The sequence below is a fragment of the Psammomys obesus genome, unplaced genomic scaffold, assembly GCF_907164565.1.
Source record: "Psammomys obesus unplaced genomic scaffold, mPsaObe1.curated_primary_1811, whole genome shotgun sequence".
Taxonomy (NCBI): domain Eukaryota; kingdom Metazoa; phylum Chordata; class Mammalia; order Rodentia; family Muridae; genus Psammomys; species Psammomys obesus.
This window is the reverse complement of record NW_026585504.1, coordinates 15,211,101-15,237,280: the sequence shown is the minus strand read 5'-3', so window position 1 is coordinate 15,237,280 and position 26,180 is coordinate 15,211,101. Positions and strand designations below refer to the sequence as shown.

The window sequence follows — 26,180 nt, the reverse complement described above, 5'->3', positions numbered from 1 at the left end:
TCTGCACTCTATGGACCCGTATTCTTTTTTGTTGTTCTTGTGTGTGTGTGTGTTTAATTTGTGTGTGTTTTTCCTGCATGTATGTTATGTACCGTGTGTGTGCCCACAGCAGCCAATGTGAGGGCATTGGATTACCTGATATAGGATTAGTAGACAGTTGTGAGCCAGCATGTGAGTGCAGGGAATTGAACCTGGGTCCTCTGGAAAAGCAGCAGTTCATAATCGATGAGCCATCTCTCCAGTTCCAACTTCACATTCTTTTTATGGTTTGTTTTGATTGTATCTTAAATAATAATACAATAGTAGTGACCTAAGATTCTCTCCCTTTTTATTTAGTTGCTCACTTAGTTACAGACCTGAAGCTAGACCCTTGGTGATATACTGGAAACAGTTTTCTCTTGGGCCATTTGGAAAGCTCCTTGAGCAGAAAGGGAACAGGAAGAGTGGATAGAGCAGAGATGGCTGATACCTTGTAATTATGTTTGTGTCACTAACTCTACCTGCAGAAAGATGAAAAGAATAGCAAACATGGGGCCACCTTAGTGCTTTTTATCTGAGAGCTCATCACCTTTTTGACATAATTTTGTAATATTCTGTGGCCCTTACCCTTTTTGGGAGGAATGTACTCCATCATCAAGAGTCCCTGAACTCATATGAAGAGTTTTAACTTGTGTTAAGTCTTTAGAGGAACAGAACTGATAGAATGTGTGTGTGTGTGTGTCAGAGAGAGAGTAAGAGAAACACAGAGAGAGACAGAGAGAAAGATTTATTAGAGTGGGTTATAGGCAGTGGTCCAGCTAGTCCAACAATGGCAGTCTCTCAACAGAAAAGCCAAGAATCCAGTAGTTGTTCAGTCCACAAGGGCTCAATAAAGACTGGTCTTCAGTCTACAGTAGAATCCTGAAGAAGTAGTTGTAATATCAGTGAAGGAATGCCTCATCATCAGGGTAGATGAACTTGCTAGCAGGAGTGAGAACAAGCAAACAAAAAGCCAAAGAGCTTCTTTCCATGTCCTTTTAGATGGTTGACCCTAAAAGATGTGGCTCAGATTTAGAGGGTGTCTTAGTCACTGTTCTATTGCTCAGAAGAGACACCATGACCAGGGCAACTAATAAAAGGAAAGCATTTAATTGGTAGCTTCCTTATTGCTTCAGAGTTAGTTCATGACCATCATGGCAGGGAGCATGGCAGCAGGCAGGCATGTCACCTGGGCAATAGCTGATTAGCGCACATCCATTCTAACAGCTGCAGCCTGAGAGAGAGAACAAGAGTGGGCCTGCTGTGGACTTCTGACACACCTCCTCCAACAAGGCCATATTTCCTAATTTGTTCCTAGCAGTTTGTCATTCACACATGAACCTATGGGGACCATTCTCAATTAAACCACTACAGGGTGGGTCTTCTCACTTCAAATGATCCAATTAAAGGACTTTTTTGATTGGCTCCTACGATCCTGTGCCCAGTTGCTTGGGATTTAGTTGATGGCAGATGTAGTCAAGTTGACAATCAAGATCATCCATCACATTCCTACCTTGACAGTGTTGATAGAGGTTGGCATCCATTGACTTGCAGACAGGGAGAAGAGGTAGAGGTGCCAAGGCCAGAGCTTCATTGCTCCCAGGATTCTTCTCACATGCTGCCTTGGGAAAGCTACAAGATCTCCCCATTCTTGCTGCTAAAAGTGTGGCCAAATGGTGATTTTAGTCACTTTGAAAAACCTCTCATTGGGAGGCATTATAGAGAGGCTGAATAAAATATGAGCTGGGAATTAAGAGACCTGAATTGTAGCCACAGTTTTTCTACTTGGCATTTTGTTTGTTTGGTTTTGTTATTATTGTTGATGTTTTGTTTTTCAAGACAAGGTTTCTCTGTGCAACTTACTTTTGTTTGCTTGCTTTTTGAGCCAGTAATCTACTATATAGCCTGGGCTGGCCTTGAACTCTCAGCTTCCTGCCTCAGTCTCCCAAATACTGGGATCACCAGAACTTAAAGCTACGCTTGGCTTTTGTTTAATTCATTAACAAATGCTGGCTTTACTGTATTCTTAAAGGCCAGAAATCTAGCCAGGTATGGTGGCTATGGAACTCACTATATGGACCAGGTTAGCCTCAAGGATCCACCTGTCTCTGCCTCCCAAGTGCTGGGATTAAAGGCATGAGTCACCACTGCCTGACTGTAAATGGGTTTTTTAGGCAATTTTCTCTCTGTGAGCTTCAGATTTCTGGCCTCTTCCTTCCTTCGTTCTTTTGTTCCTTCCTCCTTCCTTCCTCTTTCCTTCCTTCCTTCTTTCTTTCTTTCTTTCTTTCTTTCTTTCTTTCTTTCTTTCTTCCTTCCTTCCTTCCTTCCTTCCTTCCTTCCTTCCTTTCTTTCCTTTCTTTCTTTGCTTTGTTTTTTTGAGACAGAGTTTCTCTGTGTAGCCTTGACTGTCCTGAACTTGCTTTGTAGACGAGGCTGGCCTCGAACTCACAGTGATCCTCTTGCCTCTGCTGGGATTAAAGGCATGCGCCACCATACCTGGCTAGATTTCTGGCCTTTAAGAATAGAGTAATGTCAGCATTTGTTAATGAATTAAACAAAAGCCAAGCATAGCTTTAAATTCTGGTGACCCCAGTACTTGGGAGACTGAGGCAGGAAGCTGAGAGTTCAAGGCCAGCCCAGGCTATATAGTGGTTTACTGATTCAAAAAGCAAGCAAACAAGCTTTGTAGATGCCGCTGTCCCCTGTTGTCTATTGCTGTAGTCATGGTCAACTCCACTGTGTTTTTCGACATTGAGGCCGATGGCCAGCCCTTGGGCTGCGTCTCCTTTGAGCTGTTTGCAGACAAAGTTCTAAAGACAGCAGAAAACTTTCATGTTCTGAGCACTGGAGAGAAAGGATTTGGATATAGGGTTCCACCTTTCACAGAATTATTCCAGGATTCATGTACCAGGGCAGTGACGTCACATGCCATGACACTGGCGGCAGGTCCATCTACAGGGAGAAATTTGAGGATGAGAACTTCATCCTGAAGCCTACAGATCCCAGCATCTTGTCCATGGCAAATGCTGGAACAAACACAAACATTTCCCAGTTTTTTATCTGTATTGCCAAGACTGAGGGGCTGGCTGGCAAGCATGTGGCCTTTGGGAAGGTGAAAGACGGCATGAACATCGTAGAAGCCATGGAGCATTTTGGGTCCAGGAATGGCAAGACCAGCAAGAAGATCACAATTTCCGACTGTGGACAACTCTAAACTAATTCTTTTGACTTGTGGGCATCTTACCCACTAGACCATTCCTTCTGTAGCTCAGGAGAGCACCCCTATTCCATTTGCTTGAAGTATCCTGTGATCTCTGCTTTCGCTGAAGTTTTTTGGGTTCCATATTTTCCTCATTCCCCTCCAAGTCTAGTTGGATTGCAGAGTTAAGTTTATAATTATGAATAAAAAGTAAATAAGAAAAAAAAGCAAGCAAACAAAAGTAAGTAAGATGATCTACAAAACTTCAGCATAATACCTGAGACATAGCAAATGGTCATTTAAGAAATGATGAAGATACACTCTCAAATTACTATCTTTGTTATCATGTTGCTACTATCTAATAGATCTGTCTGGTCTTTGTGGTTTTGTCATAATCCAAGAGCCCAAAGGCCCTAGTCATCTCCTAATTTAGTGATTTGCTTGTATTAACACCAGTTGCCTTTGCTCTCTTCTACTCTCTTCCAGTTCCTTATGATTCTAGAGCTACCTTCCCCTATTTGTGCTTTACCCTTCATAGAATTTGGCATCTGTTATGCTTCCTCTTCAGAGCAAGAAGGTAACTTTTTATGAAGTCTCTGAGTCTCCTGGATCAAACACGGGCCATACTAACTGCAGTTGCTTTGAGAATAAGGGAATTTCTAACCCGCAGCTATATCTAGTCCTTGGCGTCAGGCCACAGGGCAGAAAGGAGTTTGCCAGCACTTACTGGGCTTTGCAAACAGGCAGTGCTGTGTATTAGTTAGTGCTGTTGCTTGCCTGTGTCCTCCTGGGCTGCAGAGCGAGTGGATGGAAGGCCAGAGCAGCCTAGATTGAGATTGGGAAATGGTTCTGAAACTGCCAAATTGGGGATGGGACGACAGGGATTCTATACAGATGTGGACTGTGCTCTGAGGGCAGGGCTGTGTCTCTTTTTATTCTTATTAAAATGGCTTCTTCCTTTCTTCCCTATAGGAGGGGACGACAAAAATAGGAAGGATTGATTCAGACCAGGAACAGGACATCGGTAGGTGATCACACATCTGAGTCTAACGCACAGGCAGCTATTTGTGACCAAAAGGTTTACTAAAGGAAGCTGATGATCTTGGAGAGAAAAAGGGGTCTCTGAAGTGTTAAGGGCCTGCTTTTCTTTCTGCTGCTAAGTTTTGGGTCTGGAACTTGGAAGGAGGAGGCTTACACAGGGAGCCTTGGAGCTCTTGGTGGTTTCAGGTGGTGGGCGTTCCTTTTTTGTTAGGATGGGAAATATTGCCATGTTGGTTGGATCTTGTAGAAACCGGAAGAGTCACTCTCCTGAATGATTTCCCCACTCAAGGCCCCCCCTCTTTAGTTCTTCAGGGCCAGTGGATTGAGAGAGACCATTGCACCGTCACTAGCTCTTGTGGGGTGGTCATCCTCCGGCCTACCCAAGGGGCACGCTGTGCAGTCAATGGCCGTGAGGTCACTGCTCCCTGCCGTCTGACACAAGGTAGGGCTGCCTTCCTTCCTGCGTATATATGGATGAATGATGGACATCTTCAATCTGCTGGGTCCAGAGAGCTCAATGAAGCAAGCACTAATCATGTGTTATTCAGCTTCTATATCCAGAGACCTGAAGATTTCCTAATATGATTCTCCTCATTCTAGGACCCAAGAGTACAGAATGACTCATGGAAATTAGTTGTTTATTTTTCTGAGCTTCATTTTCTTCATTTGTGATTATGGGAACATAGGGCAGTATTGAATGAAGCCTGTTTTTTTTGAAGTTGTTGGAAGTGTGCTGTAATGACTTTATGTCAGTATCCCTCTAGTACTAATCCATTAAAATCCTACTCTCTGAAGCTGAATTTAGAGTCTGCCTCTTCATGAAGTTTCTCTGACTGCACTACCTGGAACTCATCCTGATGTTTATTTGATTATAATTGTGAGATGTATAGTTAATACATATCAACTTAGCTAAATTATCAGCTTGTTGCAGGCATGAGTTTATCTCACAGTATCTCAGTTTATCTCAGAGCATGATCATGGACTGACCTCTTGTTTGTGTGTTGCAGGAGCTGTCATAACACTGGGAAAAGCACAGAAGTTCCGATTTAACCACCCGGCCGAGGCCAAGCTGCTGCGTCATCAAAGGCTTAAAGTACGCGTGGCTGTGATTTCCGAGTGGCTGTTGGGGAAGCTTCCGCACTGTGCTGTTGGGCTCACTGCTCTTTTCCGTGTGCCAGGTTGGAAAGGCTCTTAGCAACAGGGGCTCTTTGGAATGGCTGGACTTGAATGGGGATGTCACCGCCGTGAGACTGGGCCTCTGTCCTCAGCTTCGGAAGGAGAGGTGAGAATCTCGTGCTTCTACTGGTGGAGTCTCCTGGGTTTGCTTCTTAGCCTGTTACAAAGTGGAACCGGGAGGGATTTGTTTAACAGCTCAGGTCTGAACACATCTGGTCCAGATTGACTTGGGCAAGTGTTATGGCTTGAACATAAAATGTTCCCCGACAGGTCCAGGCATCGAAGCCCAATCCCCACCTTGTGGCATAACCTTTGGTTCTGAACCATTAGGAGGGAGGGTAGAGCTAGAGGAAGTGGGTCACTGCAGGTGTGTTTTTGGAGGTGCATCTTGCCCACATCTCTCTCCACTTCCCATTCACCATGAATGAGGTGAGCCACTTTGGACCACCATATGTGCCCAGCAATGCTCATGCCCAAGCTGTGAGGGTGGTCTCCCATAGACTGGGACCTCTGAACTGGTGGGCTAAGAGGAATCCTTTTCTCAAGTTGTTTCTCTCAAGTGTTTGCTATAGCAAAGAAAAACTATGAGTAATCTGAAAATGCTGAGCTGGCTGCTGAGTTTATAGCTGACAGGGAGGTATCCATGACCCTCATTTGCTTTCTGCTTGGTATCTTATCTCTCTTCTCACTGAAAGACATGTGTCTCCCCTGTTAACAAGGTTTATACTGGGGAGTGTTAGCAGACGTCTGGTACTGCTTCTAAGCCTCACTTCACCACAGTTCCTTTAACTCCTGGTGCACCTGTGTATGAGCTCATAGCATGTATACCTGTTAGCCTCCAGAATTTATCGCTTCCTCTAGACTTTAAAAAAATGAATCCTTTTTATGCTGTCATAACCAACAGTGCAGAGCTATGCATACAAGGGGACAGGACCTATGAGAACAGTGAGAAAACACCTGAAGATTCTGCCTTGCTCCTGCTTCATCTGCTTTGTGATAAACTTTGAACTCTTGAGTTAGTTTTATATACAATTGACGTGGCTGGTTTTCTACTTCACCATTATCCTTTCTATACAGAATCTCCTTCCCTAGGCTGCATACCTTGTGGGTTTGCCCCCAGAAGCTTTTTTGTTCCCTTTGGCCAAATTGACCTATTTCATCAGATGTAAATGTAGAAGTTTGTCAGGGGACTTGGTACCAGTGAGATCACCAGCAAGACCACTGAGCGATTCCAAAATAGGATTCATGATCCTTGGCCCCTTTGGGGGGCTCTGGTTCTCTCTCTTCTGGCCAGGAGCATTTACTAGCACGTGAAGATAGTCTTGGGTCTGAGTGATAGGAGGGAACGTTGGATTGGGGACGGGGTGAGCAACAGTGCATCTTCACAGAGCTGCTCACATATTGGACAGCACTAGAATACTGGTTTAAGGGAGCATAACCCCAGGGTCAAGGTTGTAGAGTATTGCAGAGTGAAGGGCCAGTTGGAAAAGCTGACACATCTAGGACTGAGGCTGAAGTTCTTGTCTTCCTATTTTGTAGGGGAGCCTTGAAAAAGACTTTGTTTTATATAATGTTTCTCAGGGCGCAAAGTTTATAGGGAACAGGGCTATGGATACAGAAAAGGTGCGTTGGAATTGGGTAAACTGATGCACACTTGGCCCTCACACAGAAAAGCTGTGAGCTCTGGCAGGTCATAGGAGTATGCCCATCCCCTTCCCAGATATCCTGTGATAAGAAATGAAGCTGCTAATGGGCATAATGCCCACATGCTCATGGCCTCAAAGACTGTGGGACTCTAGAGACGAGCTGCCCAGGAATGCTGATTTCCTTTCTTGTCCTCTTGTCTCAGCCAGCTCACCATCCTCCCCAGAGTGCTCTGTAGTCTCCTCCTACCTCTTAAATATCTTGTAGGATTCTCTAGCCTCACAGGCATTAGCATGACCTTTCATCAGCACCAAGAATGTGTTCATTTTTATCTGGAGGACAGTAAAGGCTTCAGAATCAAGGCCTCTCCCATGGACTGTACCCACCATTCAGCACCAGCTTGAAGGGCCTGTAGGCTGGGTTGGGCTGTGCAGCTACTGTAGTCAGCATCTGGTGCCAGCTCTTGGTCAGGTGGTGTGGTGTTCAAGCTAGTAATTGGGCAAAGAGGCCAAGGAGTGGACCTGACAGAGGAAAGTACATGGCCCAGTCTGGATTTGTGGGCAGTCTCTCCTACTCTTCCCTGAACTTGGGTTCAGGGCTGCCCTTGTCCTAGACTATTGTCCTTCATTCATCTCTGGAGGGTCATTTGAGAGGGCCAGAGCTTTTCATAAGCTGAGGAAATTGGTCACTTTCTTCTTGCAGTGTGATTTAAACCAGGAAGGAATTTTGTCTGCAGAGACTATTGCCTGTGTTCTTCGCATTTTCTTGTTTGGAGTTGGGGTAGGAGTACCTTTAAATGGCTAGAACCCAGACGCTTTCACTGCTGCTGCAGTAGCCACTGTTAAATTCTGTGGCAGACTCTGCAAGACCTCAAGGTAGTGGAGGATAACTGCCAGAGAAGAGAAGAGAGTATAGCAGAGTGATGGCAGTAGGTGGTGACCAGGCAGTATCCAGGAGAGGCTGCAGTTTCCTAAGACAAAAGGCAGCCATTGTTAGTCACAGGACCCTTGGCTGCCCTTGTAATGAGAATTTGGTTTTGGTACCACATCCAGACATGTAGCGTAGTCATTTTCTTTTCTACTTACCCTGGAAATTTGAAAAATGTGCTTAATAGAGGTATCCTTCTGGCTGAGGCTGTATGGCAGCTCCGGTAAATACACGGTGATAATCCTGGACAGTCTCCCTTGCAGCCGCGTGCAGAGAACTGCCACAGCTGCTGCTTTCCTGGAAGCTACAGGAGCTCTCCTAAGCAAAAGCAAGTTGCAAATCTGAGCCCTGGGGAACTGTTGGCGATTCTGCTCAGATGGAAAGGTGTCCTGGGACTCTGGAGCTCAGGGACCACAAGCTCTGAGAGGAAGCCTCCTCAGCAGAGCTAATGCTGCCCTGAGGGAGGATATCCCTGGCTGAGCAGTAGCTCTACAATGTAACAGCTCCAATTGGCTGTAGCTCTTCAGAGTTGCAGTTCCCAGGGGAGGGTATCTCCCTCTTGGCTTCTTTATTTCCTGACTTCTTCCGATGAGGGTCACACCAGGCAGCAAATCTCATAAAAGAGATTTATTGGGAGGGACAAACCCAGAGTTTGGAGGGATGAATCCAGAAGTGGCTGCCTCTACTCCAGGGAGAAAACAGCAGGGAACTGAACAGTAGGCAGGGCTTATATAGGATTTCTTAAGAGAGTGGAGATTTCCAGGGCGAGGATTGGTGGGATTTCAAGTCCTGATCTTGGGGGAGCTCAGGGACTGGTGGATTTCTCTATTCAGGACTGGTGGGAGCTCCTCAGGCAGGGGCCTGGCCACTTTCCTGCCTTGAGGGTTTACACACTTTACAAAGTATACAAAGTTTACACTGGGAGTCCCTGGCTGGGAAGTCTTATGTCTGTGTGAACAGTCCATAGAAACATCCAGGGTAGCCCCAGAGGATTCAGAATACATGGCTCCCCACTCTGCCTCTTGGATGTGGTGTTCTGTGGGTTTTAGCTGGGCTTATCTAGGCCTCATTGATGGGTTTATGGAATAACTGTGGCTAATTTTGAAGTAGTAATACAAACAAAACATGTATAAACATTTGTACAAAATGTGTAAATATATGTACAAAATGTTTTGGGTTAACAGTTTTCCTTCCCAGTATTCTGATTTTTTTCCCTGGATTTTCTGGGAGAAATTTTAGTAGAAACCCTTTTAATTTTTTCATTTTTAAAGGGCAGAGCTTCTCTGTATGTGTACGTCTGCATGTACACATATGTGTGTGCGCACGTGCGTGTGCAAGCTTGTGTGTGTGTGTAGACCTAACGTTGATATCAACATCTCTCAACGGCTGTACTCTATTGGATCAGGGTCTCTCACTGACTAGCTTGCCAGTTCTAGACTAGCCAACTTGCCCTAGGGATCGGTCTCTGCTGTCCATGGGCTGGGATTTCAGGTAGCTACCATGCTTGCTTGGCTTTTATTTGTAATTTGGGGATCCAAACCCTGGTCCTCACATTAACATGGCAAGTGCTTTATCCACTGAGCCACCTCCCCAGTCTGGACAGAGATGCTTGATTTAGCTAAAGCATTGTTTTTATATTTTGATTTTGAGACAGAAAAACTCATAATCCTCCTGCCTCTGCCTCCAGAGCTTTAGGGTTAAAGGCATGTACCACCACACTCAGCTTTTTGTACTTTTAACAAAATATTATCTACTTTCATTATTTCCTATGAGCCAGGTGTAGTGGCATATGCCTTTAATGTCAGCACTCAGAAGGCAGAGGCAGGTGGAGCTCCGTTGAGTTCAGAACCAGCCTGGTCTACATAGTGAGTTTCCAGCCATCCAGGGCTACATAGAGACCCTGCCTCAAAAACAAAACAAAACCCTGAAACAAATAAAAATAAACAACAAAAACATGTTTGACTTTCATGATTTTGTTATGAGAGTAAACTGGGTTTCTGCTATACCCACAATTCCAAGAGTGTTGTCTACTGACTATTCTCTGCTCCTGTGCTATGATGTCATGAGCTGCCTATGATGACACACCTATTTGTTCCAAACTGCCAGATGTCTGAAGCCCTCTCTCTTTCTACCTTGTTGAGTTTAGGAGTGCTCTCAGAGGGACTTGTCTCCCAACCATTTGTCCTGAGTTTGGTTTGCTTGGGTGACCCTAGACTTTCTGTCACAGGAAAGTACTGGAAGATCAGTGTGACAAGGACCAGCATCCATCAAGAAATGGCAAGACATTCCACAGAGCCCAGTCTGAGCAACAGAAATGCTCTGTGGAGGATCTGACAGAGCAAGTCACTGAAGGACAGAGTAGAGTTCAGAAGGGACTGGAGTTGGACCAGACGCACATCAGCCAACAGATAAAAGAGAGTAGGTGCCCTTGTCTAAGGCGTCTGCCTCGCCTGCCTTCCTCAGTTTCACACTGCCGAGCTTCTGTGTTCTGACCTTTGTTGTCTTTGTGACGTGATGGAATCTTTTGTACGGGGCGTTCTCTCCCTTCTTTTAGAGATCAGAAACTCACACAAGGGGGCTGGAAATAAACAAATGGACTTCTCGATGGCCCCTCAGAATGATGCACCTTCTGCTGACTCCCTCCAGTGGTGCACTTGTCTGTGCATTTCCAACTGCCCCACTTGTCCACTATTATATTGAGGCCTACACATCTTCCTTTCCTTCCCTTTCAGTAAAGGAGGCCCTGTAGCTCTTGTTTGCCACGTCGCTCTATTCATCCCTTTTCACTCCTCACAGCTCTGGCTATGGCTGGAGATGTCTGAGTCTAGGCAGCCATAGGCAGGAAGTGCTGACCTTCTCTCTGGGTGTTTTTGGTTCCCAGACCAGCAGTGGCTACTCAGAGAAGAGACCTGGCTAGCCAGCTTGCAGGAGACAAAGCAAGAAGACGACTGTGGGGAAGAGAAAGAACTTGAGGCCTTTGTGGCACCTGATGCCTGGCTTTCAACAGCTCCTCAGACCCCACCATCCCCACTGGTTCAAAGCCAGAAAAGGGTGGTTCAGTTGCAGCGCTTGCGGAGACATACTTCTCGGGCCGCAGTGTGGAACAGCAGGTGGAAAAAGGTCTCACTGCAGGTGGAGAGAATTAAGAAGTGGAGGCAGCTGGAGGCCCAGAGGAGACTAGAGCAGCTCAGGGCACTCTACTGGATCCAGGATGACAGTGCCTCCGAGGCCCCAAGTTGGGTCTCCAGCTCTAACACCTCAGGCCCAGGTTCTCAGGAGAGCAGCAGATGGACAACTCGCAGCTGCCTGAGCCCACAGAGGCTCTGCAGCCCACGCCTACCCCAGCCACACAGGTACCAGTGATGGCCACCAGTAGCCATGGCTGGAGTGAGTCCAGCTTCCCTGGCTGTTTACTCCACAGGCTTCCTCATTCTGTGAGGTGGAGAGGTGTTTTATTTCTCTGGTCCTCTGGCCTCTCTTCTTTGTGAATATATTTATACAATCGGCTTTCAGGGCTGCTCTTGTTCCCAGCTCATTTCTTCTGAAGGAACTTGTCTCATGTTCATGTCTAGACTGCCCAGATGTCCTACCTCTTCCTTAGTCTCGCCTTGCCTCTGAGCACAGGCTGCCTCCAGGTTCAGGACCGGATCTGCCTCCTCGGCTTTTTCAATCCCTGTCTGCTGCCCCAGGAGAGTGTAGAGTATATTATCTCCCAGATTCTTTGGAGGGGAGACCTGTGTGCTTATTCTGTGTGTCCTTGGCTCAGAAGACCCACACAGTGTTGCTATTATGTTTGTTCACCTCTCTATTTGTTAAATAACGTGACAGACAAACCAACTTTTTACTGTGGGGAAAAATCCAAGCATGCAAAGAGATGAGAGCGCATGCAGCACCACTTCGTCAGCGGTTACGGAGATGCGTCACACTTCCTTTCACTCCCACCACCCTGTCTCGCAAAGGGTTCAACGCAATATCGTGACATTTTACCCCACATCCTTTGAGCATGTACCTGTAAAAATGTATAAGCTATTTTGTCATACCTACCAAATTGTACCTACTGAGATTAAGGTTGGTAGCTTGATCTAAAACCTGGGTCCTGTTCAGTTTTCCCAAGTTACTCGGTGTGCCTTGGTTTTCCGTATCAAGGTCTGATTAGTTTTATAAACTGCCTGTCACTGTTAAATCTCTGAAGTTCCCATAATCATCCTTCCATTTCTTATCAATGTGCAAAAAGGGTCAGTTTAGTAGGTAGTACCACTTCATAGATTTATCTGCTTGATTTTTTTAATAGTATTAAAATTGTTCCTGTTTTCCTGACATAGCCAATTGCTTGATATATAATTCAGTTAAACTTTTTCCTAAGATAAAACAGTTGGGGGCAGGGAGTAAGTGACAGTATGTATTTGAGACCCCTGAAAGCCAGGGCTTTATTGTCAATGGTCTGCTCTTGTATGTATTGTTCTGAGAAGTGTAGGACACACTGCCTGCTTTCCAACTCTTTCAGAGAAGTAGGATGCCATGTTCTTTTTAGTGACAGAGAGTAGGGAACATTACTTTTCTGAACTGGCTTTTCTTCTCTTCACAGTGCCTTCCTGAACTCGGATCCTTCCACCACATCACCGCCTGACCCAACTCACCAAGTACCAGAGGAAACTCCATCAGCGTGCACCATTCCCCCTCCAAGGACAGGGCGCTCGGGCAGGAACGGCTTTCATCCATCAGGCTGGAGGAAACTCTATCCAGCCAGGGGAGCCTCACCCAGGAGGGAAGTCTCTACTCAAGGTGCCTGTCTCACTGGGAGCCATATGTCTGTAAATAGCCAAGACACTGAGTCATTGGGTAAACAGCCCTGTCAGATGTCATCCCAGAGCTCAGTGACTCTATGCCAATCAACTAAGAAGCTAAAGCATGGTTCAAGGACCCTTACCCCAGCTGCCCACACTAGAAGGGATAAGGGATTGGGAGCATCTGTCAACACACAAACTGGGTGGCAAAAAGTAGGGAGCTATGAGACCTACAAGGCTCTTAAGGAAACTACCACTTATTCTGCTTATCTCAGTGGATCCAAGCAAGCAGCTGGGCATGGAAAAATAGTCATGGCTTTTCAGGCAGAATCCAAACCACCTCCTCCAAGCAGGGCACCAAAAAAACATCAGAGGGTACTGACAGCTAGGGCCAGAGACTTTGCCAAAAAGTTCTCTCATTTGCCTTGTGGCAGTCCTTTAAAAAAACAACCTAGTGCAGAGGATCCAGACACCCTGGCCTCCTTCACAGGTTCTAGACCTATAATGGATCATCTAAGGGAAAAGGACAATGACCTATCTGACACTGAGAGCAGTTACTCAGTAGATTCTCTCTCTCATGTCTACATCAAAGTTCCAAAGGAGCTGCTGAAGCCAAAGGACCTTCAGGGAAAATGGGTTCTCCCAGATCCAGAGAACTCCGAAAGTGACAACAGTCAAATATCTGAGGATTCACTTGCTGAGAACAGGTACCAAAGCCCCCCAGAAAACCTAGGGGGTGAATATTCTACCAAGGACAGTGGGTATTCAAGGACCAGAACTTCAGCCTCTGCGAGGGGCCTCACCATGCCCTCAGACAGAAGCTTATTTACTCCAGCACGTGGGAGCTTTTCCTTGGACAGCTTGATCGAGGCTGCAGAACTAGAAGGAGACAGACAAGAGGAGCCTTACCTTGGTTCTGCTGATGAGGGACCTACCGAGACTTTTTGGCACCTGCAGAAGGACTCCCTACCTGCAGCAGACCAGGAGGCAACATGCAGGCCTAGCCCTATCATCCACAGAACAGCAGTCAGGCTGAATGTCTTTGTGCCAAAAAGCAACTCATTTTACCTTGATCCTCAGTTTCAGCACTATTGTGAGCAGCCTGAGTCAGAAATGGAGGCAAGCTATTTTGAACAAACCAACTCTTTCCAAGGTGTGCAGGTTACAAGAGCGAGCCCCCTGGTATCTGTGGATTCATGGTTTTCTTGTGACTCTAAGGGCTATTCCAGCAGCCCTTCAGGGATCATACATTCTTTATGTCCAAGTCCTGACAGACATGAAATTCAGCTGCATGGTGAGATGCCTAGACAATGGCTAAGCATGGAAGAAGTAAAGTCACCAGCTACAGTCCTGTCAGGGAGCCACACACTTACCCAAGCTAGTGCCAGGCCAACCAGTAGTTCAGATTTGTGTGCACCTCCTGATTCTGATACATCCAAGCCCTCAATTTGTGGACATCAAAGGCTCCTTCAGCCAGGAGTTGATGGTGTCTTTCAGGGTAGAAAAATCTCTGATGTGACCTACCAGGCCATCTCGGAAGAGTCCCACAGTCCTGACATATCGAGTGTGCTGGCTCCCTCTGGCACCTCAGTCACTCATGTAGGCAGTATTCATGAGGACTGGACTGCCCTTCAGCAAAAGTATCTTCTTGAACTCTCAAATTCTGTTTTGGGGGCTGTAGGAGAGCCCAGGCCAGCTTTCCTCTTCCTGGAGGAAGACTCTAGCTCCCTGGCTGAAGCTTCTGATAAAGTAGACACTCAGTTGCCAATTGACCCCGGGGTATCTAGAACTTTAGGCTTCAGCTACTTTCCAGTCCACCTATCCAAAGCCAGGCACTTAAGAGAGGAGAAAGACTGTGGCAGTGTGAGGGCCAACCTAGAAAGTGCTTCTGACCTCTTCAGTGCCGCTGAGAGAGTGAGTTATAGTGGGGTGTACCTAGCAGACCCGGAGCCACTGACTTCTGAATCTGAAGCACAGGCCCATACAGCAGGAAACAAGACACCAAATTCCATGACAGAAGCATGGGAAGTCAATCGGGCCAGCCTGGAAGGGTCCCTTCAGAGTGGCAAGAACCCTGGGCTGATAACTTCCTCTGGGCAGTATTTCTTCCAGAAGAGGGCTTATCACAGTCATGATACCTTAGCCGCTGAAGTAGACCACTGGCCTCAAGATGGGGCGCATCTCAGGAAAAACACTGCAGTTCAACCAGGACTGTTAAGCCAGCATCCCCTCCTAGAAGAGAAGGCAGCTTCCCCTCAGAGCAGCGGGGAAGCAGCTGGAACACACGAAGGTGGTGCTTGCACTCTCCCTTCAGATCCAGAGCTGCCCCCGCACTCTGCTCCCTGGGACCCTTTCCCACCTTCCTTGCAACCACCTCCCTTGGAAACATTCTATGTAACCAAGAGCAGGGATGCCTTGACAGAAACTGCCTTAGAGATTCCAGCCTGTAGGGAAGCCCGAGTGCCATCCCCACCCCCCAGGGAAGCCTGGGGCTTTGGTCATAGCTATGAAGTCCTCCAGAAAGCTCACTGGAGGAATAACTTGTCCAAGGTGTCGAAAAGCCAGAATTCTAAGATTGACTCATCTCAGCAGGCGACAACAAAGAGGCCAACTGATCTGAGCACAGGGGAAATTACTGAAGAGCTGGGGGACTGCTCTAGAAATATGAAGGAGGAAGAAAGCCATGATTCTGCTTATTGTTTTGTTGCTCAGAACAGACATCTCCCTTCTGCCAGCCTCAAAGCTTGCAAATGTGGAAATCACTTTGGAATTTTAAACAAGAAGTACAGCCTCTCAGTACACGAGGAAGGAGAAGAGGCCTCTGCATGGCACCACTGCAGTGTTGCCTTTGACGGCTCTGAGTCCAAGACTTTGCTCTTCATCTGTGATTCCACGGCAAGTGAGGAAGAGCAGGATGCACTGCTGTCTCAGATACAGACCTGTGATGTTCACAGTCAGACTACTTCTGGAGGCAGGTCTGAGTTCATTGGCAACATCAACTTTGACCTGGACAAGGTACAAGAGGAAACTGCTGTTTCTTTGGAATCCAGATCAGTCCACTGTCAAGTAAGCAGCCCTGTGTTCATGGCCAGAGGTGGAAGTCCAACCCACATGTGGGAGGGGAGGAATGAAACTGTGCTTCTCAGGGAAATGATTTCCAAAGACATCAGAGAAGAGTTCAATCTTCCAGGAACCCAGTACACCTGTGAAAGATGCCATCTAGTTCTGTGCTCTCAGAAAAGAAAGCCTGTTGAATGCAAGGCCCATGGGCAGTCACAAGAAATAAAGTCCAAAGAAGAACCTTTGGGAGAGCAACAGAATAAAAGATTTAATAATGCTGAAGAGATGGCTAGGCTGCTCCGGAGTGTAATACAGCTGGAAACTGGCATCTTGGAAATCGAATCTAAGCAGAATAAGCATCTTGATGCTTCCCACATGTCAAGTACAGAGCTTATGCTCCAGGACATACAGGACCAGGAGAGGGCCGACCATGTCCTGATGCCAGGAAGCTCTGGAAAACATTTGTTCTTTGGGGTTCAGCCATCTTTTCCAGTACAGATAGAAGATGGTACCAGAGACAACAAATCTAGGGAAGAAGATGGTGGCAGTGCCCTCAGTCATAATGCCCAAGTCCAGAAAGTCATAGGAAGCTCCTCCAGATCAAGGGAATATGCACAAGTAAGGCAGTCTGAGAGTGAGCACTCAGACCCACAACCTGGAGTAGACAGACTTGCCAGGGACACATGTGATTTTCTGGGGAAAGGCATAGCTCTCAGAGAGTCTAGCAACATTTCCCTTCACTCCAGGAGAATGAAGGCGTTAGCTAGAGCTCTGCCATTGCAGCCCAGTGTAGAGAGATCTGAGAAGGATGATGAGCTTCTAAAAACATCAACAAACTTCCAAGACCAGGCTTGGGCCTTGGAAAGTCTCGAAGAACCAGAGACTATGGAAAAGTTTCAGGAAATTGTTGAACTCCCAAGTGATTCATACTTGGAGGATACAAAAGCTCAAGGGAGTGTTGAAGAAATGGCCGTGAAAAGGGGAGAGAACTTACATGAAGAAGAGAATATGATCTCACCAACTCAGGAATTTCTTATTCTAAGCCAGCACTGTGAGGGAACATTTTTCAGCCAGGAGACTGTCTCCCCATCCCATAGCCAGACAGGCTTCTCTGCAGCTCTTTTTTGTGGAGAGCTGAGTGGTACCCAACCCATGCATTATCCTCACTTACCAAGAAGCTGTTTGCATGCCTCTGGTACCAAAGGCATCTCTTCATTTGAGCACATGTTAGAGCCTACAATGTTGAAAATTAATAGAAGCTCTTTGGCAACTGGAGTAGGGCATCAGGCTCTCAGTGGCGAGACCAGCAGCAGTAGCCCCCAGGGAAGTGTTACAGGGGATGCTTACACCACACACGCTGCCTGGCATGGATCTGTGATGCCCATGGTCACGAGAGCTGATGGTCGGTCTGTTACACCAGACAGCATTTTACCAGAGATGGAGGACTGGATCACAGTGAGCACTGGCCCCCAAGGAGACCAGAAGGGGGACTTCAGAGATACTTCAATAGGCTTCCTTACCCAAGAAGGTTTGGATTCTGAAGCCGAAGGAACTGTACAAAAAGAAATAAAAACCAGTTACTTGGACAGGGTCTCAAGACAGACTGAAAAGAAGGTCAGTTTTCTCTTACCAGAAGATAGTGGCCAGGGTGAGGAGGAAAGGCAGAAAGCAGAGGAGAAGTCTGAAGATCAACACCCAGCTAGCTCTGCTTGCTTAACACCTGTGTCTCTACTGGAGGCACCTGATCCAGAGCCTCTGCTACCGCCAGACCCCTCTATCCATGCATCCATATGTCTGGCTATCTTGAAAGAGATCAGACAGGCAAAAGCACAGAGGAAATGGCTTAGTGACTTTGTGGCTGACAGGACAGTCCTCCCTTATTGTAAGCCTTCACAAGAAGCTGAGTGTTTTTCAGAGGCTGCTGGTAGGTCTCAGGAGCAAATGGTGAAGTTAGGGTGGGGTAGCACCAGGAAGGAAGATGAAGCACAAGGACTACATGCAGAATCTCCATCTGCTGTGTCTGCAGACCTTTTGGCTGATGAGGCCAGTGCAGAGGACCTTCATCATCTGCCTAATCCTGAAACTGACAGAGGACCATGGTATCATTTGCTGGCTTCCTCTCACACTGTTCCAGATTTAGAAAAAGGACATTGTACTAGAGAAACAAGGCAATTTGGGGGAGCAAGTGGATGGTTTGGTTCTTCTGAAGTCATAGAGAAAAAGAAAGAAACATCTAGAACACTGTCCCCTGTTTATCCTTTGGTCCCAGACAGGCTTCTTTCTACACCAACTGTAGAGCAGGATGGGAGGGTGGGATCAGAGAAAGTGTCTGTCTTACCTTCTCAAGCTTCTTGTGATGATCCTGGCAGAAGCCTGCATGGGCAAAGCCAGTTGGCTGCATGGGAAACTGCAGAGGGTATATCCTTTGGGGGGCAGGACAGGATTCCAGGGCATCAGGAACCTAGAAGTCTAGATAGCACATGTGGAGGAGGCTCAGGTAAGGTGTCAGTGACCTCACAGGAAGGAAAAGCAGTCCATGCTGAGTGTCAGCCTGTGATCTGTAATGCTGATAATGCTGCCGGCCTTTTGGGGCCTAAGCAAGACCGTTTTCATTACACGGATGCTTCCACTGGCTTAGAAGAAGTGAAGGCAAGTCCAAAGCCATGTGCTGTTCAGCCTGGAGCTCCAACAAAGTTTGAAGCAGATGCTCACATGTGGCGTCCTGTCAAGTGGAAAAATGTTGGTTCTGGTCTGGCAGAGGCCTGTGGGGATGACAGCAAATATACAAGGTCAACTCCATTGCTAGACCAAAGACCTATCCTGAGTCCAAATGGAGTTAGAGAAGAGGCTCCAGGTCTGTCCCCAAAAGAGTGCCTTGCCTTTGAGGGGAACACTGGAGGCAGCAGGCTACGTGGCTCATCTTATGAGGAGGAAGAGAATGGAACTATTCCTTACTCTCAACTAAGTGGTTCTCCACCTACTATTCATGCCTACTCTTGTCATTCCTCTACTCTGCCATGTTGGAGAGATGGTGTCTTTAGGAAGGGAACCCCTTGTACTGCTCCACTTCCTGTCCATTCACCTTTCATAGTGCCATCGAGTGAAACGGGTGGAACAGTAGAAAGCTTTTCCAAAGACTCTCAAGTGTTTTCAGAATATGGCCTCAAGCACAAACATGTTAATGTAGGATTTGGGTCTGGAGACATCGGCATTCCCAACTCACCCACTACACCTGCTCTTCCCTCTCCAGCTCAAAGCTCCAGCTCCCTTTGCAGCTCTGAAGTGAGGGCAAATTGCTTCACCCACACAGTTGCTGGTAGAAGGTCAGCTGAAGGTTCTGGGGAAAAGACTTCAGGGAAGAAGGCCAGCAGTGCCCCTGAGGACGATTCTCCATCCAGTCCTGCAGGCACATACTCTGAGCCACTGAGAACTTTGAAGAATAACTCTGTAGGTGAGAATGCACAGATATCACAAACCAAGCCAGGACCTCCTGTGGTGACTCAGGGACTACATACCCTAAATTTAAATAAAGGGTCTGTTGGCGGTGAGCTGGTGAAAGCAGCTCAGGATGGACACTTAGATAATACCATAAGACCCTGTTCAGAAAATACACAGCCTTCTACTGAGGTCAGGGGTCACAGTTACTTGGGTCCCCACGCCAAATTTGTAGACATGTTAAAACATCCTGACCAATCTCAGATTGAGACTTCATGGGAGGAAGAAGAGCAACAGAGAGACGAGCCTCCAGGAGGTGGCAAAGACCACGCCCAGGCCAGAAATGGAGTACCTTCTAACAAAGGTGGCTTTGATGGCTCTCAGACTAAAGATGGTGAAAAAGAGGAGATGGCTGTGACCAGGTCTTCTGTGTCCCAGACTTTCTTTTCAGACTTTGAAGACCCAGCTTCTCTGCCCTTGGGGCAAACTGAACCCTCACAGCCTGTTGCCCAGACTCCTGGCCAGCTCTGCTCTGAAAGGGAGCATCTGGCTCCCAGTCACAGGCACGCACTTCCTGTGATTGCAATCTTCTCTGGCCCCAAGAACACCAGGTATTCCCCTAGACCTCAGTTCTCTGTGGTCAGCTCATCTCGATCCCTTCAAGAACTAAATTTGAATATGGAGCTTCCTTCCCCAACAGAGAAAGATGCACAGGAGCTGAACAGATTGTGGGGCCCACATCTGAGGGGCCATTCCTCAGAAAAGCCAGTGTCGACATGTCCGAAGACTCAGGATTGCAGTCACAAAGTTTTATGTAACTTTAACAATAGTCCCACCGATGACAAGCCCCTAAAACCTGTCATTCCTCCTTACCCAACATCTTCCACTGTGTCATGTATGCCAACCCCTGATTTCATGACCAACTGGATGCCTGGTACTTTCGAAGAGGCCCGTCAAGGAAAGACAGATAAACTGAGTGTCCAGAGTATGCCAGAGAATTGGCACTCTAAGGTGAACAAAGAAATGCACTCTGGTTCCAGTGACCTAAGTCCCTATGTCCTGCCCTGGTGTCCACAGAGACCTGTGCATATTGGCTGGAAACAATATGTGTTTGGAAGTACAGTTGATGTCTCTTGTAGCCAGAAACCCCAATGCCTAATACCATCAACTATGGCTCAGTGCTCCAGCACGGACAATGCCCTAGAAGACAAAAAAACCCCGTTTCACTCCCATCTCAGGAATTACACCCAAACCCGTGATCTGTCAAACATACACAGTGGTATTGAGAGTAACCAAAGTTCAAGCAAAGGCTGGGAAATATGGAGTTCCTCACTTGCTGTGGGAGAGCCCCATATCTTTACTGGCTCTGAAGGAGTTGCCCCAATAAGGGGTCCTGACAAGAGGCCCCTATTCAAGGGCCATTCTGAGGAAATAGGATATCTGAGGAGTGAGCTGCCTCTGGCTGGCCAGAGCGCCACAGCTCAGGTAGATGACATTGTACTACTCTGCCCATTAGAGAGAGGCCACACTGTGAGGCAGGCCAAGATGAATACCTTTGAGCAGGGAACGCAGACCCTGGGCAGCAGGCTCCACTGGAGTTGCACCAATATCTCTGCTCAGCCCAGTGCCACCACAATGTCAGCCTCTGAGCTGGCCTCCTGGACCAGCATGCACAATCTGTCTCTCCACCTCTCACAGCTTCTGCACAGCACTTCAGAGCTGCTTGGGAGTCTCTCACAGACCAGTGTAGTCCCAAAGGAACAGAACATCAAGAGTGAATCCCCAGATGAGGCTCCACAGGCCCTCACTATGGACAGTTGTACTCAGACCACTGTGGATGAGGGCATCCAGACAGACCTGGCCTCATCTCCTTTGCCCTCCCAGCCCCCAGTGGTCAAGCCTCAAGAAGTCAGTGTGATTGTTGAAGTAATGGACTCAAATATTACCACTGTGGCTCAAGAGAAGAGAGATGGAGAGGAAGCAGCAGAACCCTCAGATCTCCGTGAAGGAAGCACTCACAATAAGTTGCAGAGCCTTCCTGTGTCTTCACCATATTTGAGGTTTCAGAAAGTTCATGTTGGGCAGAACCTTACTTTGGTGAGCTCCCCGGCTTCTCCTGATGGATCCCCCTCTCCCAGCCTGCAGCCAGAGGAGTCTTGCATGGTGGTCAACAGTCCTAGAGTCTCCCAGTACTCAGGGATCTTCCATGGTGCTTCAGAGTTCACCCAGGAGCCCAGTACCCAGAAGAAGCTGGGCCCCTCTAGTGCTGTGCTGGTGGATAGGGCTTCCTCTCCAATTCTTACATTTAGTGCCAGCGCCCAGGAGTTGAATAATCCCTTAGCCTCTTCTACTCTATCAGTCCCCTCAGCTCACCCTCTTGAAGACTTCCAGGAGCTTGGTATCAGTCCAGATGTTGCTGTTGGTGACCCAGGACCTCCAGTGGATAATTCTGAAGCCACTGATGAGTCTGGTGTCTCTCAGAGACCTGAGTCTCTGGAAAGAGAAGGCAAGAACCTCTTCGAAAGGAGCTCTGAGAGATTATTTCTTGACTCTAGCTCCTCATGCAGCCAACAGAAGAGCTCTAGTCTCCATGTTAGTTTCTTAGAGCAGGCCCCTCAGCAGCTTCAGCCCAAGAGCACCGCTGGAGACCAAAGCAGACTGCCATCTCCACCACCAAGGCACAGGAGCTTGAAGCTAGATGACAGCTTTATGCCTGAGAAGGTAGCTTCCATACAGCATGGTCCACTGATCAGTAGGAGACCAAGTCAGTGGCAGGTCAGGGCAGCCAGTGAAGATGAGAGCTCAGTGTCTGTGGCTGAGCCACAACCCAGTATGGAGCTATCTTCCTCATGGAGAGGTCTTCAGCCCCTTAGCCCTTGTCCTATCTCTTACACTACAGGGCTTCAAAATCCTTCTATAGCCCCACCCCAGGCCTGCAACCCTGTGGGGCTGCTCTGTCCTGATTCACATATATGTGTGGCCCCTGGTCTTCAGCATCACAACTTGAGGGACCTCCCCATCGATAACAAATTTAATAACTGGTATGGAGTTCAGAATGGACCTTGTGGAGGGCTGCACGTCGGTGAGGATCTAGAAGTCGGGTGTGACTCCAGTTCTGTAGACCAAACACAAAGGCCCCTGCAAGCTTCTGGCAACTACAGCCAGGACCCTGAGTGGCCCCGACTGAAGCATATCCCCTTACAAATTGGGGTCCAGAAACCCTCACTCAGTGTGGAACTCACAGAAGCAAAACTACACCATGGCTTCGGGGAGACAGATGCTCTGATGAAGGTGCTGCAGAGTGGGACAGGAGATGTGCTTGCTCCTGAAGAACCTGCTCTGTCCTCCAGGGAGGAGTGCTACACCAGGTAAGTGTAAAAGGAACTTTTATTTGCCTGATATAGTTGTTGGGAGGCTTATTAATCCATCAGACAGAGGCAAACAGATCTGAGTTCAATTCCAGCCCAGTAGAGAGCAAGTTTCAGGTAAAGAAAAGCTTAAGTCCAGGCATGGTGTTACATACCTTTAATCACAAACAATAAAGAATAAAGTTAGTTTTCAGAAGGAAGCACCCATCTTAGAAAGTGATGTCTAATTGAGTGACAGAAACAGCTTAGAAACAGTGATGAATCAGAGAAAGACTTGATAGAATAGGATATGCCCAATTCTTCATGAGAAGAGAGAGGAAAGGGAAGCTATATAATTGGCAGAGAGGGAGAGGAGAGAGAAGGCAATTTTACCAGGACAAATAAACAGAGAGAGGACAGAACAAGATAGACAAAGGTGGAGACAAGAAGGAGCCAGAGAATGAGGAGCCAGAAGATTAGAGCAGATTGCTGGAAACTAAGCAGAACAATTCAGGGGCCAAGAGAGAATCCAGACTGAGTCAGTTGGAAGGGTAGTTTGAGCCAGAACAACTAAGTTGAACCAGCCAGCACAGAGATCAGAACAAGAAAGGGTGAGCTTTTTAAGCAGTAAGTCTCAGAGCTAAAAACATTCTGGACCCAGGTTAGATTGTATGGGGGCTAGAAGCTTCTAGGAGTAGGCTTAGGCTAGCAGAAGGAGGCAGTAGGCTTCGCAGACAATGATAGTATCAGGCACAGAACAGTTACTTTTACAGGCAAGAGCCCTGGGCCTGAAGAGCAAGGGGTGGGCAAGGTGAAATAGGACCTAACAGGGAGCTGTTAGCTCTGACCTTGCTCCCCTTGCATTTTCCACAGGGTCAGAGGACTTCAGGGTGAAGGCCATGTGGGAATTCAATCACATTTTGTCTCAGTGAATCAATCACATTTTGTCTCAGGCAGAAAAAGACTACAGAGACCCTCAGGAACGGGAGGACTGAGCAACTTCATAACTTTCGACGGACACGAAGCCTCACACCCCAGAAACAATTCAGCTTCCTGCCCAGCAAATATCTTCCCAGCTGGGAACGTGACTTGCCCAGCAGACGCCGAGAATACCTGCAGCAGCTGAGGAAGGATGTCGTGGAGACCACTAGGTAAGGGTGAATCTGGAGCCTGCAAGGAATCAGACTCTGTGGGAGCTGGGACTGGAATTTCAATATCCCAGAGGCTCTTCCATGCATCTGGAATGACTGAGGTAATGTGGGAGTCTGGGGCAAATGGAAATAGGATATATAGGACGGAGTCGGGTACAGAGGTGCAAAAGGAGATGGATAGAAGTCATGGGAAAGCATTAGACAGAGGAACTCATATGTGTTCAAGTCTGTGTGCAGGGGTGGGGTGGTGGTGGTGTGTCAAGAATGGCTTGTTTCCCTCTAGAAACCTCTTTTAAGAATGATAAATGATGACCATGTAAGCAATAGAGCATTGTGCTGAGCCAGCTGGGGTAGGCAGGACAGTATTTTTGTGCACATACCATGTCAGAAGGTGTCTTTTCATCCTGTGGGCTTCCCTAGGATACCACAGCCAGCATCAAGACCAGCCCGCTTTCCCTCTGACATTGATCTGATGCTTCGAGACTATCATCGGGCCCGTGAAGAGGCCAAGGTGGAGATTGCCCAGGCTCGAGATCGGCTCAGGGAGCGGACTGAACAGGAAAAGATGAGAATCCGCCAGCAGATCATCTCTCAGCTGCTAAAGGTGGGGAATGAGGCAATCTTCTGCCTTAGGACAGGCCTGGAACTTGGGCCAGATCTTAGACTCTGACAGCCTTCCCTCTGTCTGTCTGAGTCTGGTGATACACCTAGAGAGTGTAGGGCTCTGCTTCCATCCCAAAGCTAGGCTCCTATTCCCTTTACACCCTCATCAGACCACTGCTGTCCCAGGCCAGTGTGGGAGGAAGAAGCTTCTGTGTGGAGTCAGGGATGTGCACAAGCATGGAGAGTTGAGGCTTCTGGAGAGTAGGTGGGATGCTCAGCAGGAGGCTTTGGGAGGCGAGCGGTGGCAGCTGTGGAGGTGAGGGGCCAGGTGGGGGAGAGGATGTGGTAGGGAGGGTGTATCATCAGAATCTAGTTTATCTGTCTTCTTCCCAGGAAGAGGAAAGCCTGCAAACTCTAGCCACCTCCAGCTCACTGTGTACCAGCTCCAACGGAAGCATATCTTCTGGGGTCACGTCTGGCTACAACAGCATCCCAGCCTTCTCAGGCCACCTCCACTCCCTAGAAGTTGTGGTGAGTGGGCAGACATTGGAGAGTTGAGATGAAAGTGTGGCTGGGACCTGTGCTTTCTTAAGGTCTCTGCTGACATGTGTCTTTAGGTTAGGTCTGCCTTCCTCTCTTTTTATTCTTGTATTTCAGTGTTTTGTTTTTTTTTAAGTTTTGTTTTATTTTTAATTATGTGTGTGGTTGTGTCTGTGTGTAGGTACATGTATGTGAGTGCTGGTCCACAGATGCCAAAAGCATCAGATCTCCTGGAGCTGGAGTTACAGGTGGTTGTGAGCCATCAGTGTGAGAGCTGGAAATGGAACCCAGGTCCTCTACAAGAGTAGTGCACAGCTGGGCATGGTTGTGGAGGCTTTTAATCTTAGCAGTCAGGAGGCAGGGGCAGGCGGGTATCTGTCAGTCAAGACCAGATGGATCTACATGCTAAGATTTAGGACAGCTAGAACTACACACTGAGACCCTGTTTCAAAACAAAAGTAAAAACAAGCAAAAAAACAAACAAACAAAACACCAAAAAAAAACAAACAAAAAACCCAACAAAAAAAAAAAAAACAGTGCACACTTGGTTTTGTTTTAATTTTTCTGTTTGTTTGGTTTGGGTTGGTCCTTTGAAAAAAGATTTGTTATATATTTTAAGATTTATTTATTTATTTATTTATTTATTTATTTATTTATTTATTTATTTATTATGTATATAGTGTTCTGCCTGTATCTGTGCCTGCGTGCCAGAAGACAGCACTGGATCTCACTATAGATGGTTGGGAGCCACCCTGTGGTTGGTGGGAACGGAACTCAGGACCTCTGGAAGAGCAGCCAGCGCTCTAACCTCTGAGCCGTCTCTCCAGCCCTGTATTTTGGCTCTAAGATGGGTTCACTGTATATAGCCCTAGCTGGCCTGGAACCCACTATGTAGAATGGGTCTGCTTTGAACTCTGAGAAGCCCACCTGCCACGCCTCTGCCTCCTGAGCGCTGGGATTAAAGACGTGCGTCGTCATGCCCAGTAAGATTTATGTTTGTGTACCCCAAGACTGCCTGGTGCCTGTGGAGATCAGAGGAGGGCATCAGATCCTCTGGGACTGGAATTACAGACAGCTGTGAGCCACCATGTGCATGCTGGGAATCAAACCCAGGTCCTCTGGAAAAGCAGGGGACTTTTTTTTTTATTTCTAATTTTTTATTTCTTTTTTTATTTCTATTTTTTCTCTCATATGTTACATCCTGACCACAGTTTCCCTTCCCTCTTCTCCCTTAAGTCTCTCCTTCTCCCCTTTC

At 47.4% G+C, this 26,180-nt stretch overlaps 1 protein-coding gene and 1 pseudogene across 3 annotated transcripts in view; both read left to right on the top strand.

The window, feature by feature from the left end:
• Stard9 (StAR related lipid transfer domain containing 9) overlaps positions 1-26,180 on the top strand; it is a 91,475-nt gene that overhangs the window by 55,778 nt on the left and 9,517 nt on the right. For all 3 annotated transcript variants that reach the window (XM_055628656.1, XM_055628489.1, XM_055628579.1), the window contains 10 exons: positions 4,190-4,241; positions 4,563-4,700; positions 5,266-5,351; positions 5,437-5,540; positions 10,233-10,423; positions 10,887-11,358; positions 12,591-22,652; positions 23,585-23,782; positions 24,203-24,386; positions 24,779-24,916. In XM_055628656.1, coding sequence (XP_055484631.1) covers positions 4,190-4,241; positions 4,563-4,700; positions 5,266-5,351; positions 5,437-5,540; positions 10,233-10,423; positions 10,887-11,358; positions 12,591-22,652; positions 23,585-23,782; positions 24,203-24,386; positions 24,779-24,916 — 11,625 coding nt within the window. The remainder of the gene's footprint in view (positions 1-4,189; positions 4,242-4,562; positions 4,701-5,265; positions 5,352-5,436; positions 5,541-10,232; positions 10,424-10,886; positions 11,359-12,590; positions 22,653-23,584; positions 23,783-24,202; positions 24,387-24,778; positions 24,917-26,180) is intronic.
• Positions 2,742-3,332, top strand: LOC129665438 (peptidyl-prolyl cis-trans isomerase A-like; annotated as a pseudogene).